Source organism: Hypomesus transpacificus, chromosome 20 (assembly GCF_021917145.1).
Source record: "Hypomesus transpacificus isolate Combined female chromosome 20, fHypTra1, whole genome shotgun sequence".
NCBI lineage: Eukaryota > Metazoa > Chordata > Actinopteri > Osmeriformes > Osmeridae > Hypomesus > Hypomesus transpacificus.
In genome coordinates this window covers 4430661-4449930 of record NC_061079.1, presented here as the reverse complement: position 1 = coordinate 4449930, position 19270 = coordinate 4430661, and the positions used below count along the sequence as shown (strand labels likewise).

At 48.3% G+C, this 19270-nt stretch overlaps 1 protein-coding gene across 2 annotated transcripts; it reads left to right on the top strand.

The window, feature by feature from the left end:
• The first annotated feature begins 724 nt into the window (after positions 1–724).
• Positions 725–11410, top strand: LOC124482735 (GDNF family receptor alpha-4-like). 2 transcript variants are annotated; one of them, XM_047043221.1, is made up of 9 exons: positions 725–998; positions 1180–1341; positions 5915–6184; positions 6276–6368; positions 6577–6928; positions 7675–7784; positions 8700–8834; positions 9306–9442; positions 10779–11410. In XM_047043221.1, exons 2-9 carry the CDS (start codon positions 1302–1304, stop codon positions 10983–10985), a joined length of 1344 nt encoding a protein of 447 aa, XP_046899177.1. In that variant the 5' UTR covers positions 725–998; positions 1180–1301; the 3' UTR covers positions 10986–11410. The 2 variants fall into 2 exon arrangements, with proteins under 2 accessions (XP_046899177.1, XP_046899176.1); XM_047043220.1 differs by having other exon boundaries at positions 725–1341.
• The last annotated feature ends 7860 nt before the right edge of the window (positions 11411–19270 follow it).

Sequence of the window (19270 nt, the reverse complement as noted above, 5' to 3'; positions counted from 1 at the left end):
CCATTCCAGACAGCAGCTGCAACTATAGAACAACTGGAGGATTTCACATGGCCCTGAGAAAAGTGGACTGAGGCTGTGCTGTAATTAGATACTGGGTGGTTTGAAAAGGCTATGGTCCAGGCTACAGATCTGTCCCAGGAGGCAGGAAGTGGCTGTACTGCTGTGGCGGAGGCTTTCTGGTCCTTGTAGTTTTTGGAAGGGGTTTAATGTGACCTCTGGGGTAGCAGCCTACAAACCCAGCTCGCACTGTGAAGTCCCTGCTAATAATAACCAAGACTCTTACACTAGAGGGAGGAATGGCAGAGAGGAAAACAGTAGGAAAGGATTGAGTCTCAATATGTGTTGCTTGTTAAACCATTCAGCTGTTTGGCAACTTGATTTTGAAAATTGTCGGTTGGGCTTCCCAAAGACAATGAGATGCAGATGTGCTCCCACTGAGGTATTAGTAACACAAGGTGATTTGATGTACTTCTTATTTATTTGCTGAAATGTGAACACCATGTTCTCTAGGTCTAGATGCACACACATCCAGATCCAACTGCTCAAACTGTCAACGGAACAAAATTCCACAAAGGCAGCAGAACCTTCAGCAGACACGGATAATAGTGGTTGGCTGTGTGAGGTGTTGATCATTGTGGTTAGCAGTAATTTAGCCCTGGTTCACTGGTTTGAATCCTGCGTCAGCTGTCTACACTCAATCGGTGGCTTTGGTAGCCTGGTACCCCCGGGGACTCTCTCTCCCACGCTCCTCTAGCTCTGCACACACAAGCGCCACTTTTTCTGTCTGTTCAGTAGCCAATCACAACGCCGCGCTGTGCTCAAGATGCGCCAGTCCGCTCTCCTATTTTTCAACTCTTGCAGGCGACTGAGGACCGACGCGACGACATGGATGCAGGGAGCCGGAGCAGAGTTGCTCGTAGTGTACCATAAGTGGGAATGAACACTGTACCACTTCAGAGCTTTTCAACTCATTCTGGGATGACGCTGCTGAGATGAATGTCCGTGGAGTGTCTTTTAAGTAAAATAAGCAATGTAGTTTGAAATGGAGTATTCTGTTTAAGCAGCATCATTGATAGGAAAAGAAGAAAGCACACTTCAATAAGTTTGTGCGTTTCTGCTGTGCTGTTCTGTCGATTTGGAGATTGACATGTATGAATAGCACACCTTATCTCCTCTCAGCCGACCCAGGGACATATTTGGAGGGGGCTGGATGTTGCAGGCAGCGCGTCAGTGAGCTTTACCCGGCCAAGTGCGTCCCCAAGTCCCTATAACTCCCCGAACTTCATAGGATTCAAGGCACGATGATTCTCTTTGGAATACTTCTGAATCTAATATATCATGGTATGTGTTCTTTTATTCCGAATTTAACTCGTTTGTTTGTTTTCAAATCCAATTTCACACTGCCTTGAAAACGGCCCCATCCTTTGATACAACTACCAATTTGTTAGTTGTCTGTCATCACTCTTTATATAGAGTTGAACCGACGGACAGTCGGTCAGTGGAGTTCCGTACTTAATGTATATCACCCATGTTCCTGTGTTTATTTTTATGCAGGCTAATGGGTGAACACGATGTATGTAAGTGGACCGAATAATTACTGACAATACTGTAGAATATCACGCTGAATCCAGAATTATTTACCTCCAACTCTGGTCTTTTTCATTTCAGCTAAATTTGTATTGGTTTATTTGCTTTACTATAGCTATTCAGTCTGCTTGTCCTAATTATATTCTACTGAATATCAATTACTTTCTGTAATTACATACTACAAAATCACTACAAAAAAGTCTGCAATTAGCAGAAGGGCGTGCAGTTCAGTTCATGAATTCTATTTACTTTCCACTATGCTTATTAGTGCTATTCATTTGGAACACAGCAGTCTGTGAAGGAATCCTATGCTCTACATATGTCCTTTCTTTCCACTGCCGACAAAGGAGCCGTATATTTAATTGCTGCCGACCTATAAAAGCTGTTGTAATCATTCAGGACTTGTGACTGAAACTAAAGCACTTAAATCAACTCCCAGAGGCATAGGAGAGCCTTAGACAGGGTGATATATGGTTATAGTTATGACCATAGCCGGGTGACATCATTTTTGGAGGTCTTCAGGGCTCTTATCCTTGCCTGACCAGACAGAACGAGCCATTCAATTTGTTTATGATTACTTTTTTTTCATGGGTTTAATTAAATCCAGAGGAGAATGTCATGTATCCTTCGTGGTTAACTGTGATGAAATGTTGGGACGAACCCATGCCTTGTTCCAGATCAAATAGCCAAACCAAGTGGGACCTTGCTTTCGTCTAAAAGGTTACTTTGTGTATACCACACTATGGATCCACAGATGTTTTGGAATTCAAGAACATCACTTAACACAAGGACAGTGTGTTCATACAGTTTTGAATGCAACGTTAGCAACATGTAATCCATTTACGGTCGTGAAATATCTCCAGTGATCTAACACAGTGTAACTGTTATTGAGTCAGCGACAGGTTGAGAGGGATTTTCATGATCGCTGTCCAGCAGCTGAACCAACGCCTGACATATCTTGGAGTTTCTACTATTTCAACATTTACAAAAACACACTGACATTATTTTGAGTGATTTCTTTTTTGTAGTAAATGTTTGTATATATATATATATATATATATATATATAAAGCTTTTATGCCTACCTGTCTGTACCCTTTTCATCATACAATACAAAACACATAATCTATACAGTTGTCTTGGTATCGTGAAATACATATAAATGTATTTGATGAGGTCCTTTAAATGACTTATTATTGTTAATGTTGACACACCTATCAATAAGGACACTTAAATGAAGTCCTAAATTGAGAACCGGTATCGTGTAAATTATGAATGAGGGCAATAAACTCAGATGTTTTGCTAAACAGAGCACAGAACATGCTGGGAAAAACAAATATGTGTGGATGTGTTTGGCGTGTGTGCGCCTATGTGAATGCATTTGGTTGTTAACCTCCATTTGGAACACTGTCGGTCTCTGGGAGCAGATGGCACAGGGCTTCATAGTCTGGCCTCCGTGGATGGGAGGACTGCCCAGAATAGGAGTCTACTGCCACTGGGAGGAAGTCTTGTGTGCATGGCATTTTGGTGCTACTATTTCTGCTATTGAGCTCTTAATGCATGCAGGACATCTGTTTGTGTCTCAGACATCACCGCCAACATTTCTTTTTTGCTGGTGCTGCTAGCTTATGCTCCAAATGTTATTTGACAAACGCCCCACCGTGAGATGGATATCATGCCTGGCCTTCTGATTCGCAGGTCTGCATGATCTGTTTTTCTCCCATTCCTCTTTGGGATGGTAAAAGTGCAAGAAAGCCAGGAGTTATCTCTGCCGGTATCCATTTGTCCTTCCTCTTATCTTGACACCTTTTTATCTCCACTCTTCCATTTATTTATTTTTGCCGGTATGAATAAGAGTATGCAAATAGCCGTTCAGTTGTATCTCCTCATTTTTGAGGAGACAGAACAGGTCTTTGTTTTTCACTTGTCTTGAAGTTCTCTACTTGAAACATATCTGATGCTTTCATGCACACTACAGTATCCAACCCATTTAAAATGAGCAAATAACGTCTCATTACTCGTTTGAACATCAGCTGGAGACATCCAGGCTCAGATCACTCAAAACAGAGGAGCCAATCAGATATGGAACAGCACCTCTAATGCAGACTCACTCAGTGAATTCCAAGCCAGGCATTTCTGGTACACGAAACAGTTTCCAAGTGTGGGTGCCTGCTTGTACCGGCAAAAAAAGAAAAGAAAAACCTTCATTTCTAAATCCGAAGGAGGCTTTGTTTCAGGAAATCTCAGACCTGCCGTCCTTGGGGCCCTGTGATGTGCCAGACGCTAGCGTGAGAGCCTCCAAAGTGGCCCCCAGTACTCCCCATGTGTCTGTCAGCAGCACCACTCCACTGAGTTTGAAACTGAAGGTTGAACTTGGTTTCTCACAGCTGGTTTCCTCTTTCATGTGTCGTTGCTCTCTGACCAGTGAGCAGAGTGTTCCAGAGCGCCTGTAGGTGAAGCAGAGCTACTGGATTCGGTTTGGGCAGGGGAATTCGTCCTGGCTTTTCGAGGGACGCACATTTTGATTGCGGAGGGGGCCACGAAAGCATCGTGTTCAGCATGTGTGTTTGAATGAGTGTTTGGGCGTGGTGGTGGTGGGGTAGGTTGTGTCACGAGGGGTGGCGGCCTGTGAATTTGTGAGGTGTGTGGCGTGTGTCTACTGTGGTGACATTAACCTCCCGCAGGTTGCCACGCTAGGAAGCCACCAACACTTTGTCGCAAAATATTATAAATTGTCGCCAGTGAGAAATCAATAGAGTGCATTAAGCCTCGCATATCACAGGTATTCATCTCTCTTTCACACTCCGAAGATTTTCACTCCTATTCCCTGCCCCTCATTTTCCCTCCCCCCCAACTCTTCTCGGCCCTCTCCGCCCGTTTTGTCGTAACTTAAACAACCCAATGTAGCGTGGCCACTTTTCATCATCGTTCCCATAAAGAACACTCCAGTTATTACCATAATTATGACTTCTCTCCCTGACTAGATTTACCAGAGCCCGGTCTGTACCTGACCCGGCTTCTAATGATCACAGCGGCGTTAAGATAGGCTCTCGGAAACCGAAGTTGCTGATTTGTTCTATCAGGGTCCTGGTCAGCCCAAGGGAATCAACACACAGGAGAAGAGAATAATGAACATCCGACTGCCCATAATGGAGATTACTGGCTGTCTGTTTAATTGTACCACCTAAGCCGGGAGGGGTTTGGCTTTTCTGTGATATTATATTATTATGAGGTGTCAGGATCTTTCCCCCGTGTGTGTGTGTGTGTGTGTGTTTGTGTGTGTGTGAATACTAGTGTGTGTGTGTGCAGGAACAGGATATTGCTTCACAACCTCTCTGACATTGAAACCCTCATTACTTTTGGGGATGTCAGATAGAAACAATAATATCACACAGTCCGTTCAAAATGATTGTTTCCAATCCTCCCAGATTAATGTATTTATTACAATCCATTCAATTACATCTTCCTATGCCCAGAAGCCCCCTGAAAGGGCAACACTGTTTTTACCTGTGAGACCGAGCCGCTTGTCATCCACCACGCCACAGTCCCCAACCAATCAAATGATCTTAAAAATCCACCAGATAAACCACTTCACTAAGTTTCATTAAGATGTCTACGCTCCACTGGATTTCCGCCAAACGTGCGTTGCAGTTAGTTTCATATTAATGTATTTCAAGCGCTCGCTGTCATTAATATTGCTGTTACGCTTACACGCTTGGCAGTCATTAGCATAATACACGCCTCATTGGCCGGTTTCTGTGGGGGAACTCTGTTTTTCTTCACCCCTCCCCAGAGGTTATGCGCTTGCCCTGCCAGTCGGTTCTGCTAGGGTCCCCTTGCCTGTGGCAACAAAGCATGTCCTTCTGTTTTTGATGTGTCTCCTGCCAGAGTGAGATGTGGACCTCATGGGGTGCCTGTGATTGTAACAACACTGCACTGGAATTTAATTTCAGCTGTGCTCCATGCGCCTAGCCAGCATGGGCCTAATTGAAGCGTGTGACCATTTAATCACAATGCCCCTCGGTGACTCTTTTTCCCTCCGTCTTTCTTCTTCTTCGTGTGTGTGTGCACGTGCGTGCTTGTGTGTGTTTGCATGTGTGTGTGCGCGCGTGTGCCTTTTCCTGTGTGTGCGTCTGTGTGGGTTTTCGTTGGCGTCGTCTGGGTGTTCATTTCTCCTGAGTGACCGTAACAGGAACAATTTCGAAAGCATCCGCGCGTGTCCTTGAATTGGCCCGTCGAACGTCAGCCGCAAATCGGATCGCGCCAGCCAGCCCTCGATCGCCACTGATCTCCACCCTCACGGCCCCCCTCCCGCTCTCCTCCTCCAGGCAGCCTGTCGGTGAGTGGCGGGCCTCTGGATTGCGTGGAGGCCGAGCGCGGTTGCCTGCTGGAGCAGGCCTGCATGGGGGTGTACGGCCTGCTGGAGTACTGCGTGGCCGAAGAGGCCGTGTCGCCCCTGGGCGCGGACGCCCGGAGGGAATGCCTGGAGGCCCAGAGTGCCCTGCAGAAACAGCGGCCCCTCCAGACGTGCAAGTGCCAACGCGGCTCCCGTCGGGAGGAACACTGCCTCCGGGTGTACTGGACCGTCAGGTTTGCCGGTGGGTTGGTCGAGAAGCGCGCGCTTGTGTGTCATGGCGTCGAGTGTGCGCGCGCGCCTCGCCGTAACGGACTTGCCCGTCTGTTCTGCAGCTTACGACGAGTACGAAGTGTCCCCGTACGAAGAGCTGGAGGTGGAGCTGGTGAGGAACATGGAGCTGTCTCGTATGGCCTCCATCATGGCAGGTAGGCATGCGCCCGACCACGGCCGGAGGCGTCCTTGGGGCTGAAACAAGAACGCACGTGACTGCCTCAGCCCTGTCATACATTTGAATCAGGACTGAATTGAGCGTCGAGTGAAAACCTCTTCATCCTGTTTCTGTTTCTCCCACTACTGTGTCTTACCCCTCCACCACCCACCCCTCCATCCCAACCTCCCCCACCCCACCCCCAGCCTCCTCCCTCCCTCTGGATGGGCAGAACCTGTGCCTGAAGGCCGCCCAGGACTGCGGCCTGTACGAGAAGTGTGGCTCCCTCCGCTCGGAGTACGTGGTGGCGTGCACCAAGCGGGCGCCCGGCTCCGACGGCAGCTGCAACCGGCAGAAGTGCCACAGGGCGCTGCGGCGCTTCCTGGAGCGCGTGCCCGAGGAGTACAGCTTGGCGCTGCTCTTCTGCCCGTGCTCAGACGCCCTGTGCGGCGAGCGGAGGAGGAAGACCATCGTGCCGTCGTGCTCCTACGAAGAGAGGGACGGCAAGCCAAACTGTCTCAGTCTGCAGGGCTACTGCATCAGGGATGAGCTATGTAGGTGAGCTGGGCTGGGCTGGGCTGGACCTAGTTGGGCCTGACCAGGCTGGATCAAGCTGGACTAGACTGGACCAAGCTGGGCTGAACTAGACTAGACCAAGCTTGGCTGGGCAATATATATGCTGATTATGACCATGTTGAATTGGAGTAAGATTGCCTAGGGCCAAGCTGGTAGGGTTAGGTTCTAGGTTGTGTTATTCCAGTTTCAGAAATACCGTTCATTGGACATCATGATAGTTTAGAAGAGACAGTGGTGATTAGTGGCATCACGGTGAAAAACCAAACGGTTTTTATTTAACAGGCTAGTGAGTGGTGGATGGTTCTGCCAGGGGAGCAGGTGAGAGGAATGAGCATCAGTTGGACGTGAATTATGAATCCACCATTGACTTTGGCTTTAACTTTGCTCTCTTTCCGGAACGTGCTCAAAGAATCAGCCACAGGAGTACACAGTCGGCACTGATATCATTTGGAAATCTACACAAAAACATTGCAACAGCTCCCACCCCGCAGCATGTTCCCAAAAGTTATGAAATATAAATAACAGACTTGCGAGGAGGTCGTCCTGAACGTAGCCTTGCTCTATGGATAGCTTTCCACGTGGCATGAATCCTGAATCCAAGAAATGTGCAATAATAATCCTGCCGTGGCAAATATTCACACACTCTCATCCTTTGTGTTTGTGTGTGTGCGTGTGCATGTGCTTTCTTTTTGCCTGTGTGTGTGTGTGTCTGTCTTTCTGTCTGTCAGATCTCGACTGGCTGATTTCCAGCACAACTGCCAGCCCTCTTCACAGTCTCCCTCTGGCTGCATGAGAGAGAGTGGAGCCGTTTGCCTCAAGGCCTACGCTGGACTCATAGGTGAGCTGGGGAACCAGAAAGGGAGAGAGAGAGAGAGAGAGAGAGAGAGGGAGGGAGAGGGAGAGAGAGAGAGAGAGAGAGAGGGGGGGGAGAGAGAGAGAGAGAGGGTGGAGAGAGAGAGAGAGAGAGAGAGAGGGGGGAGAGAGAGAGAGGGAGAGGGAGAGAGAGAGAGAGAGAGAGAGAGAGAGAGAGAGAGAGAGAGAGAGAGGAGGGGGGAGCGAGAGAGAGAGGGGGGAGCGAGAGAGAGGTAGAGGGAGAGAAAGAGGTGGAGAGTGGGAAGGAGAAAGACGTCGAGGGATAAAAATGTAAGAAGGCAAGAACAATGAAAGCCGGAGAGGGAGAACAGAGCGGGCTCCGGGGGCTGTTTAATCAGGTTGTTGTCATTAGCTCTCAACCCCTGGGTGTCAGCTTCCTTTCCCTTCCTTGTTTGGTTCTGTTTCACGTCAGTTCAGTTCGCAGTTATGCTTTGAGATGTGGGGGACAGCTGTGAAGTGTCTGAGACCATGCACCCGCCTCGGTGCGAACCTGGGATGTGGTGAGGTAGACTTCCAATCCCAGAATCCCACAGCACAGCTTCCTCCCTCACAAGAAGGCACAGTCTCAGCCTCCATCTTGGAATGTCACGTGCGAACTCACGTGATTTCTTGTCCCAAAAACAATGCTTAGATAACTAGGTAATTGGTTCCAGAGCTTGCTTAGCGCTCTGCAAAACTGAAAACTACATTTGGCAGGATGCTGGTGTCTATTAACCAAAAGCGGATCATTAGGGAATAGAGAATAGAGTGTTTACCGACCACCAACATCATTCAAAATACAAACTCTGCTGAGCTTCAAACAAGCTGCAGTAGGGCCACCAATAAACCAAGGGGCGTTTTAACCATTGTTTTGTAAGCTCTCCCTTTTCCACTTCCTCAGGTACCATCATGACCCCTAACTACGTGAGCAACAGGAGCACAGAGGTGTCTCAGTGGTGCAGCTGCGAAGGCAGCGGCAACCAGTGGCAGGACTGTCGCCACGTCCTGCACATGTTCAGCTCCAACGCCTGTCTACGTGAGTCCACCGGAGTCGACGGAGGAAAGATGTAGCACCCAACCCCCCCACCCCCCTCCCCTCCAACTGGTTTGAGTGTGTGTGTGTGGGGGCTCAAACCTGTTGGAGAGGACTACACCTCATATGTAACCTAAACTTGAAAGTGCTTCTTTTTTGGGTTTTCAGCACCACTCGAATATTGGCATGAGATTTCGATGACTCGACAATTAGCTCGTTCTAATGATGGGTTGTGCCGACGATGACTCAGATGAGATGAATGATTTAACATTCTAATGACATCTACATCATCATCATGAGTGGGTTTAATAATAGATACATGATGGATGGTGATGAAGACAGTAACAGTGGACAGTGGGTGATTTGTGGGGGGAGAGGATATGTATGCCGCTATCCACCACCAAAGTATAATGCAAACAGTCTTTCGGGGTGAAAGCAATGGCGACTGAGATTCCGTTTGTTGTTTCGTTTCAGTGAATGCCATCAGCTCGATGGGCACCTCCCCGCTTCGCCCGGTAGAGAACATTCCCCAGACCCCCCCCCACCCTACCCCGCGGCTTCACGAGGACAAGGTCCACGTCTACGTCAACGTCCTACCAGACGTCAACAACGTGAGTACTGCCGTCGAGCTCCCCGTCCACTCGCCGCAGTAGCCCCGCAGCACCTGGAGTCGGTCCGTCCTTTTCAGTTATCCCTCGGTTTGAAAGACATGTCTCTCCGAGAGAGAGACAGAGAGAGAGAGATAGGGAGAGAGAGAGAGACAGAGAGAGAGACAGAGAGAGAGAGACAGAGAGAGAGACAGAGAGAGAGAGAAAGAGAGAGAGACAGAAACAGAGAGAGAGAGAGAGAAACAGAGAGAGAGAAACAGAGAGAGAGAAACAGAGAGAGAGAAAGAGAGAAACAGAGAGAGAGAGAAAAACAGAGAGAGAGAAAGAGAAACAGAGAGAGAGATAGAGAGAAACAGAGAGAGAGAGAGACTGGGGAAACAGGGACACTCGCCAGGCAGGAGAGTGAACTTTACGCGGTAAAGTGTTGGAACAAGGGCCGCGTCGAGTGGCCGCCGACAACACGGACCAAAGGGCCGTTGCGGAGGTCGGAGTCGTGTCGGGCGGCGTGTCGGGGGCGGCGCGAGGGACCGGGCGGCCTTCGAAGCGTCAAGGAGGCGAGGAGGGGGAACTGGGACGGATGCCGAGAGCTCAGAGCTCTGCCGTAGGTGCAGCCCCTACTCGGCGTCCTTAACAGGACCTGGCATTCCCCCCCCCCCCCCCCCCCCCTCACCTCGGCCCTCGTCTCACTCTCTCTCCTCCCCTCCGTCTCTCTGCGTGCGAGGATTAGCCTCGTAGGTGTTTGCAGGAGGGAGCATCAATCCTTTTGTGTTAATATTCATGTATTCACTCCCATCTGTCTCTTATCCTCTTTTCTCTCACCATCCTAATCCCTCTTATTGCCTTTTTCCTCCCCCCCCAATCTTTTCTGCCTCCTCGATCCACCTCCTCTCCCCCTGTAACCTCGGAGCCCCCGGTTCAGGTCCTGGATATCCTCCAATAGTAGCTACGCTCTTCCAGTTCTTACTTCTCATCCAACATCATGACTGAGGCCCAAGGCATTGTTGTGAAGGCAGATCCTTACATCTCTGCTAATCCCCCAATGGCTAAACATTTCCCTCCGCTGATGATATCCACATTGTACGGCATGGATCATGTTTGCTTGCTTCCTCGATTCACCCAGGGCTGGGAGAATTGTCGCCATTATCTCCACCGACCAGATACACAACGAACAAAACCAAGTATTTTTCTGTGCCCGCAAACTCGGTTTTCCTTTCCCCCCCCCCCCCTGATCTGGTCATCATGCGCTCTCTCTGTTTCTCTCTCTCTGTCTCTGTCTCTCTCTCTCTCTCTCTCTCTCTCTCTCTCTCTCTCTCTCTCTCTCTCTCTCTCTCACTCTCAGATGGAGGACAGCGAGGAGGCAGAGGAAGAAGAAGAGGAAGAGGAGAACAGCCAAGAGTTCAGCATAATCCCTCCCTACTCGGAGAACGACGCCAGCGTGGGGTCTGGGGCCCGTGGCAGCCACAGGGCAGCGGCCAGCCAAACAGCACCCATGGTGCCTCTGTTGCTACTGCCTGCCTGCACACTGGGCTGGGGGGGGCGGGGCTAGACACCAACCACCCCACGCCCCTCCCTCTGCCCCCCGACCTCCTTACACCCCCCTCCTCCACACACACACACACACACTCTCCGCTCAACCGGGCTCACCTCCACCAAGGCCAAGGGACCGAAAGCTCCGAGACTGAGAGGAGGACGAAAACAAAGAGCGTCATCTCTGTCACTTTTGGTTTGAATTGTCCTTTGATTTAAAGTTCTTTATTTGCTTTCGTTTTCCTGGCTGGTCCTCCTACTTAACTGGGAGTCCTCCAGGCCTCCTCTTCCTTATTTCTTTTTCGGCAGCACATATGAAACCCAGCCAGCTGACTTGTAAATTGATGTATGAATTAATAAGGACTGTCTGACAGGATCAATTTGACTTGGCGAGGCCTGCTTCAGATTGGGCCTCGGGCTGCATACCGCCCCCCCCCCCCCCCCCTAATAACGAGAAGCCGATCGCTCAAGGCCAAACTCCCCATGTTCTCTGGAAACATTGCCAACCGTCACCCCTGCTACCGCGATAGTTCAACAGCAATCCCCTTCCTACCACTTCCCCGTCTCTCCCTTCCCTTCGTCCGCCTCTCCTCCTGGTGTCTGTGTCGTCCCAGCCAAACGAGCTACACAATTCATAACAATAATAATGACTCGCGGCTGAAAGATGACGCTCGCAAGACGGACACGCGCATCTCCGAATCTCAGCTCCGTCTCACCCTCTCGCACAGCCCTTCGAATGATCATCTCTTGTTTCCAACTTCCCCCCCCCCCCCCCCCCCCCCCCAACCTCAAACCACTAGTCATACGAGCAAATTCAGATAACGACAGCCGAAGGGAAAACAGTCCCGACGACGCGATCTGCAAAATCAGATGGCTCAGCAGACAGATGCTGGGCCGGTCTGGGTTTGGGCTCAGGGGAGAGTGGAACCAATTTACTAGCGTCTGGGCTACAAGGCTGCTTTGCTTCCTCAGGTGTTGTTGTTATAGCTTAGGTGAGACAATATCACATTCGGCTCGCCTTTCGGTTTCCGCCCCTCCCAGGGAGAGGGAGTGCGGGGGGGTGGGGGTGGTGGTGGAGGGAGCGGAGGGGGAGCCTCTAGCACTCCTGGTCATTGAGCAGAACATCAGCCTCATTCTCTACCTGATAAATCTTTTGCTGACGTTCATGTTTCTCTTTTTGCATAGTTCATTTTCTGGAGGAACTTGCTAAATTAAGTTTCACCTGCAGGGGAGGTGGGGCAGCGTGTGTGTGTGTGTGTGTGTGTGTGTGGGGGGGGGGGGGGGGGGGGGGGAGTGGGGGCCCGGTTTGCTGATGACCCACCCACCTGAGATGAGAGCATCCCTGATTTCATTTCATGTCTTCCACCGGGAGCCTTCCTGTGCTATGATCTCTGTGATAACTCATTTGGCCCGTGCCAAAAAGGGAGACGTTTTAAACTGTGTCTTGAAACTCCTCACAGTTTCCGTTTCCATGAACTGTGCGGGGGTGGAGGATGGCTGTGGAGATTGAGATAATTGCGTGCGTTAATGAAGGCGGGCAAGACGGTATTACAGCCCACTGACACCCTGTCCAATCCGGACAGGGACGCTGATGATGACTCTTGTTCGTTTTTAATAGGCGCTGTCATCCCACCCAGCCAGCCTTAGGATCCCCATGCCAGTCATCATCAAAGTGACTGACAGCACAAGGGATGATGTTGTCGGAGTCGCCGGCTCTGATTTACACCCAGAAACACGCCACATAAATATGAGCCTAAGCCGGACGGGAGGAGGGCAGGGGGGAGACGACGGGCGGACGACTCTAAATTTACCGCGTTGGTTTGTTTGAACAGCTGTACTCGCTCATATTTCTCACCCTCATGCCTGAACGCTTTCCATTGATCGTCTAGATATGGGGTCGGTTTCCCGCAGTGCTGTCTGGCCCAATTTGGAGCAGACTGAGAGAAGGAAAAGCAGGAGGACGAGTGGAGCAAGTGAAAAAGATGGACAGGGCCTGTGTGAGGACGGGACAGGGGCGACCGAAAGAGGGTGAAAAAGATGGGGAGAACGAGAGAGAGAGTTACAGAGAGAGAGAGTTAGAGAGAGAGAGAGTTAGAGAGAGAGAGAGACAGAGAAAGAGAGTTAGAGAGATGGAAAGAGACAGACAGAAAGAGAAAGAGAGAGACATGTGGATGCGATCCTAAGGCTCTCAGCAGCATTAGTGTTGTAGTCAGGCCTCTCAGATTTATTTTCATGCCTCCGGCCGCGAGACCAGTCTCGGTTCCGCTGTATTACTCCTGCGCTTTAATGTCCCTTGCTAAGTGTGTGCGTGTGTGTGTGTGCGTGTTTATGTGTGTGTTTGTGTGCGTGTTTATGTGTGTGCGTGTCTGTGTATCCACATCCTGGCCTTAGACACAAGCGCACTCTATCATATATTCCCAACTCACACTGTCACCGGGTCTATTTTTGAATCTTGAATGCATCACAAATAACGCGTTCCCGAGAGTAGCCTTCCACATTCGCCATCACCTTCTTCTGGTCTAGTGTCAAGCCTTCACGTTGGCACAACAATGTACCATCAAGTATAAAGCGTTTTATTCCTATGTGTACCTCAAACGGAAAATGTACAGGACCTTTCGTTGAGTTCTCTCTTGTTGTAATTAGCATTGAGAGAGAAACAGTGAACCATGCAGTGTTGAGATGGTTGAGGCCTGTTTGGTCTTACTCGATGTGTGCCTCTTATAAGTGTATATATGTACAGAAAACGATTTAGTCACCCAGTATCTATGTCTGTTTGTAACAGTGAAACACTATTGTTGACACACATGCTTCTGTCTCTGGCTCTGGCACTGATATAAGCAAAAACGACGGCGATGCTTCATCGACGTAGCTTGGCATTTATCTCCATAGCGACGGTCGTTTACCGTCAGAGAAGAGAAGGCACCGCACATGGACACCCATCGTAACTGCGGGTTTACAGACCGGACGTGGTTCCAGCGGGAGAAAAGCAGGATTATCTCTCTGAATCGCCCCCCCCCCCTATTCCGACAGGGCTCGGAAATCGACGGCGTCTGAGACTGATTTAAGTCCGGGACATCCTCTGCTTGGAAATCTGGTTAAGGCTTTCAGCATGAGCCTTCTTGACTTGCAGCACCGACTCTCTGAACCGCCGTGAGCCTCACCGTTGGCGTCGAAGCAGCAAGCCATGGACATGTTTGGTGTGTGGGGGTTCAATGGAAACTCTGTAAGTGAAACACGGAGCCCCACCTCACAAAATGTTTGTATTTGGACCTCAGACTTTAGACTGATAGAATGGAAGGAAGGGTCAATAGAACACTTAATTAGGTAACCAGTCAGTCTTAGCTTTGAGATGGTTTCAAATGATTCAGAAGAGTTCTTCAACAGGTTCTATGTGTCCCACCATGGCTCATTCATTCCAGTCATCGCCAGTGCTCGGTGGTTGCGACATCACTTCCTGTATCGCAGGGTTCGACTCCATGGTGACGGGTTGTACCATGTCCATACCTGTTCGTAGGTGTGAAAGAACTCTATTGTGTGACACTGTGTGAGCTCAATGTGATTCTTGACACCCTTCTGTTTTGCTCCAAGCACAGATGGATTGGCAGCGCTTTGTCGAAATGAGTACATCCTGTACAATAAAAAAACGCTGACAGAAAGGTCCCCTTTGTCATCGTCCTTGCTTTGTCTACTCTATGTTTCACGAGTTTGCCTATATGTATAACATGTGAAAGACAACATTAAACTGCTGTCTCACCTATTCACAACAAAGAGCCTATGTCTTCCCTCCAGCTGGACTGCACTGAATCCTGGACGATCCTGCTCGGGTTCATCTTAGTTCTGTCACTTAGACGGCCATTTTGTTTTCTGGAGTGCAACACTCAGATTGATGACTTTGTCTTAGACCCAGTCAAAGATATCTTCACCCCTGCACTTAAGAATGCAGAACAGGTGGATTGAGATTCGACTGCTGCGAGTCAGCACTCTTATCTCACTGTGGCTAGCCGCCGTCATTTACCCCGTGGAAAGTGCTTGATAAGTACTACTTATCATGGTAATTTGCCAAGCGGGAGGGCCTCATCTGGGATCTCTCCCCCGCTCTCAACCCAGAACATTCCCCCACTACTACCAGCTCATTGCCGCCTCGTGCATCTTTTGATTCACATTTTGCCCATTTTGCCTTCGAGGGACTCTTTCTCTTCCTTTGACTGCACTAAAGGATGAGGTTTGTGAGGCAACCAGAAGACAAGAGAGAAAGCCTTTTAGACATGAATGGACTCCCTTAATGGCTGGAGTTTTTTTTCTCTTTCTAACCCTTGCGGTTCAATACTTTATCAAGAATTATTCAGCCACACATTAAGCTAATGTAGCTACATTAGCTTAGCTTAAGCTAATGTAAGCACCTGCATGATGTAGCCGACATGGCACACATAACAGAAACGGCTATGAAATAATCCAGATCCAAAGCTCCTAGATTATATTTTCTCTCAAAGAATGACTCGGGCATTTTTTTACACCCTGAAAGAACAGTGGAACTTTGATTGGTAGGAAGCTTCCCCAATAACACATTCACTGGTTAGACCGATGCGACAGAATCAACAATCCAACCCTGAGTTTACTTTTATTTCTGAAGGAGAGCTAACAAACTCTACATGCACAAAGTATTAAATGTGCTTTTCTTTGCCTTACTCTGACTCATGAGTTACCCTCCAAGCAGCACAGCCAGAAATGGACCATAAAAATCGAAACGACTGAATAAGTATTGAACCTCCAATTTCAACAAGTGTTAAAAGCCAGAAAAATATAAACAGGAACAAAAAAAGAGAAAAACGAGACAAAGGACAAATCATCGTCCATAGAGTGTGATTGGATCTAGGTGAATGAACATTTGACTATGATGCACTGAGACATCTTGTCTGTCCCACTCCCCACCAAGATACAAAGCAGAAGTGGCCCGAGGCCAGCTATGTCCAGGGATCAGGGTGGGCAAACTCAACCAGGTGTGTCGGCCAGCACACATACACTGCCTGCAGCATGTGTGACTAGACCTGACCTGATTCAACGGTTGGATGGAACTAACTTTCACTATGGACAACATGTCTGCATGCAGATAAAGTCGAAATATCAAAACAGGAATATTTCTGTTACCTCTTCACAGACTTGGGCATTGTTTGGATATAGGAGTTGTACTTTGAAGCACCTGTAACAGTAATGCTTTTATGTTGCTGTGGTTTCTCACATTCGAGGCTGTTTTCCCTCTAGAGACCAAGGTTGTGTGTGTGTGAGTGTGTGTGTGTGTGTGTGTGTGGGGGGCTGGTAAAGGCGGGTGGGTTTGCGTGTGTGTTCCTGCACGCGTCAGAGAGTGCACGGGCAAACGTCTAAGAGTTATCTCTCCTCGCAGTCCCCCAAATGAAACCCCTACAAATTCTCAGAGGAAACAAAATTGATAAAAATGTTAAGAAATTAAATGTACTACCTGCTGGAGTAAGCGGAAATAGATAAATAAACGAAGGAGTATCTGAAAGTACAGCAGAGGCCAGCTTGACTTCAGAGAGCAAAAAGTACATAGGCCCCCTGGGATCTGGAGAGGGAGATACCGGGGATGGTGTTTAACCCGTCAGCTGCCGCTTGTAGCTGCTGCTGCCGCTAATCTTGTATTGTGGTATATATATGAACACAGAATGTCAACTTTTACATGTTACTCGACATAGCGAGTATCTCTTTCTCATTGACTCTTTTGAAATATGACCGTTTAAGCTGTTGCTTTAGGAGACGTATCCATATGTGCTTCTCCCGTGACCATAAATGACTTTAGCTACTGAAAGGATGAGCTCATGGACAATCAGACGGATTCCATTACTGCCTTAAGTGTAACTAAACACCAGAAAACCTTTTCTGAAGGTAAATCGCCATCGTGCGCTCATGCACGGCTAGACTCATCAATCCTGGTCTTGATTCAGACAATTCTCGATGTAGCCTGCTTCAAGTGCATCGAGGCACTTTGACGTATGACTCTCACAGGCAGGGAGATTGAAGTGCTTTTCCCTGAGAGGTGCTAGCTATTAACACCCCCAGGCTAACCTGTAAACACAGGTAACTGCGTGCCAAAACGTTTGTACAATTGGGAGAACTTTTGAAGAGCTATCATTACAACAGTGATAAGTTAGTGAGCTGTAGAAGTTAACTACTTTTTGGGGGGATTTACCAATTATTATAAGCTTCCTTGCTACCTTTTTGTTGCAAACATTGCATTTGATTTGACAGACTCACTATCTCTCTCCATTGTTTCTATTTTAAACCAGCTAGCTTACCAGCATGATTAATTGGATGTGTCAAAGTGTCATCTAGATTTCATGTACCCCAAATATGAATATTAATGAGAAAATACCCCACCCATAACTTTCACCAGAAAGCAGTTTTGATATGAACGGGTCGGCTAAGATTGAAATCCTGATTCCAACAGATGATCCTGTCCGTGCCTCAGCTATTTCTGCTCGACCAGCCATTTCGCCAATGTAGCTCGATGCCGTTTCGCTGTTTTCTGCATTGCCGATTATTGCCTGTGCTGTTCAGCTGTCTGTATCTGCCTCTCGCTGGTTACCTCGTTCTAAATATACCTGCACTATGACTGCAAATACAGTTAGCTACACTCCATCCAGGTCCTACCACTTTACTGTCACCACAGCTTCTAATCCAAGCTCAGAAAACATATCCAACATCATTATAGCAATTTCTCTCTCTCTCTCTCTCTCTCTCTCTCTCTCTCTCTCTCTCTCTCTCTCTCTCTCTCTCTCTCTCTCTCTCTCTCTCTCTCTCACACATACACACACATACATACACACACATACGCACACTCTCTTTCTCACTGCCTCTGTCTCTGTTCATTACCCAGAGGCTTCCATAATCTGTCTGCCTAATTGTGATGTTCTGCAGGGTCTTGTCCTTATTTCCTGTGACTGAAGCCTTTCTTACTAGTACTGCAGACCACTGTCCCCCTGAATGGACTGCTGACATGATAGAGATAACTAGGAGATCAGGACAAACGGTGGAGATTGAGAGAGGACCATAAAAGGTTCCGAAACACTAGAAAACACCTTCCTCCCATTACAAAAAGGGCCTATCTGTGTCCGCATGATTGTTTCTAACGAAACGCATCCGTTCTACAGTGCTAAAGAATGACTTCCTCAATGCCAATGGGTAAAAAGGCTTGGCAAATGCCGAATCCCCTAGCCACCAAAGCCATTGCCATGTTACTGTCAAAAGATCAATGGGAACAGGGAGAGCAGGGATATCAAGGAGACGTGTAGAGACCATGGACACCATGGTAGCCGTCTGGAGTGGACACTTCCTGCTTGAGTGTGTTCTGGGTGCCCTTCTGATGGACAAAAAAACATTTCTTCTTCAAAAAAAAACCCCAGAAGACTTAAAGGCCATGGGAACGGAATCCCACGGAGACTTGTGGAGCCCATAATCAACACGAGACCATGGACACCTATAAACATGTAAGACCGGGATGGAAGTCAAGAGACCATCAGAGAGACCAGAAGAAAGGGAAGAGCAGGACTCCTGAACACCCTGAAGACCTACAGAGACCAAGAGACCAATTACATTGTGGGAAGATTTGAATGCTAGTCATGGGGATCGTGGGAGAGGAGCTTCTGTTGCCTGTTGAGTATTTGGCTGATGACCATCATACCCAGTCTGTTGGTCACTGATGGTGTAGTTATTATGTGAGGAGCTTGTGCTTTACTAGGAGCTTTACTATTTTCATTGGACAAGCATGTGAATAAAAAACGATAACGTTCCAATGTTGTTTAAGGTAATCTTGTGGGCATTTATGCTTCATGGCACGTCTGCCTAGGAAGAAGGTAGCAAATAGGAAGACGTGACATGAAAAATAAGTGTCATGTGTTGCTTAATCTGTGCTCAATCTGATTTAATCTGAACCCTTTCTCCACGCACACACCTGCTCGATTAGGCCTTAAAGTTCCTTTCTACTGTCTCGTCCTTTTCTCTGTAAACCTGTTTCTCAACCGCCAATTATTTGAATGATGTTTGCTTGTACTTGCCTTGTCCTCTCTCTCTCTCTTTTTCTCTCTCTTTTTCTCTCTCTTTTTCTCTCTCTTTTCTCTTTTTTTCTCTCTTTTTTTCTCTCTCTCCCTCTCTCTCTCTCTCTCTCTCTCTCTCTCTCTCTCTCTCTCTCTCTCTCTCTCTCTCTCTCTCTCTGGAGGGTCACCTCTCAGTCAACCCTCTGGGTCTTTTCTCTCCATCTGTCACCTCATGTCCTTCACTCGGTCCTCTCCCACA

What these genes read in the sequence shown, in the direction of transcription:
- LOC124482735 (XM_047043221.1), top strand. Translation starts at nt 1,302, where the DNA reads ATGATTCTCTTTGGAATACTTCTGAATCTAATATATCATG. An exon ending in TCTGAATCTAATATATCATG is followed by an intron (nt 1,342 to 5,914) that starts GTATGTGTTCTT and finishes CTCCTCCTCCAG; the next exon opens with GCAGCCTGTCGGTGAGTGGC. An exon ending in TATGGCCTCCATCATGGCAG is followed by an intron (nt 6,369 to 6,576) that starts GTAGGCATGCGC and finishes CCCCACCCCCAG; the next exon opens with CCTCCTCCCTCCCTCTGGAT.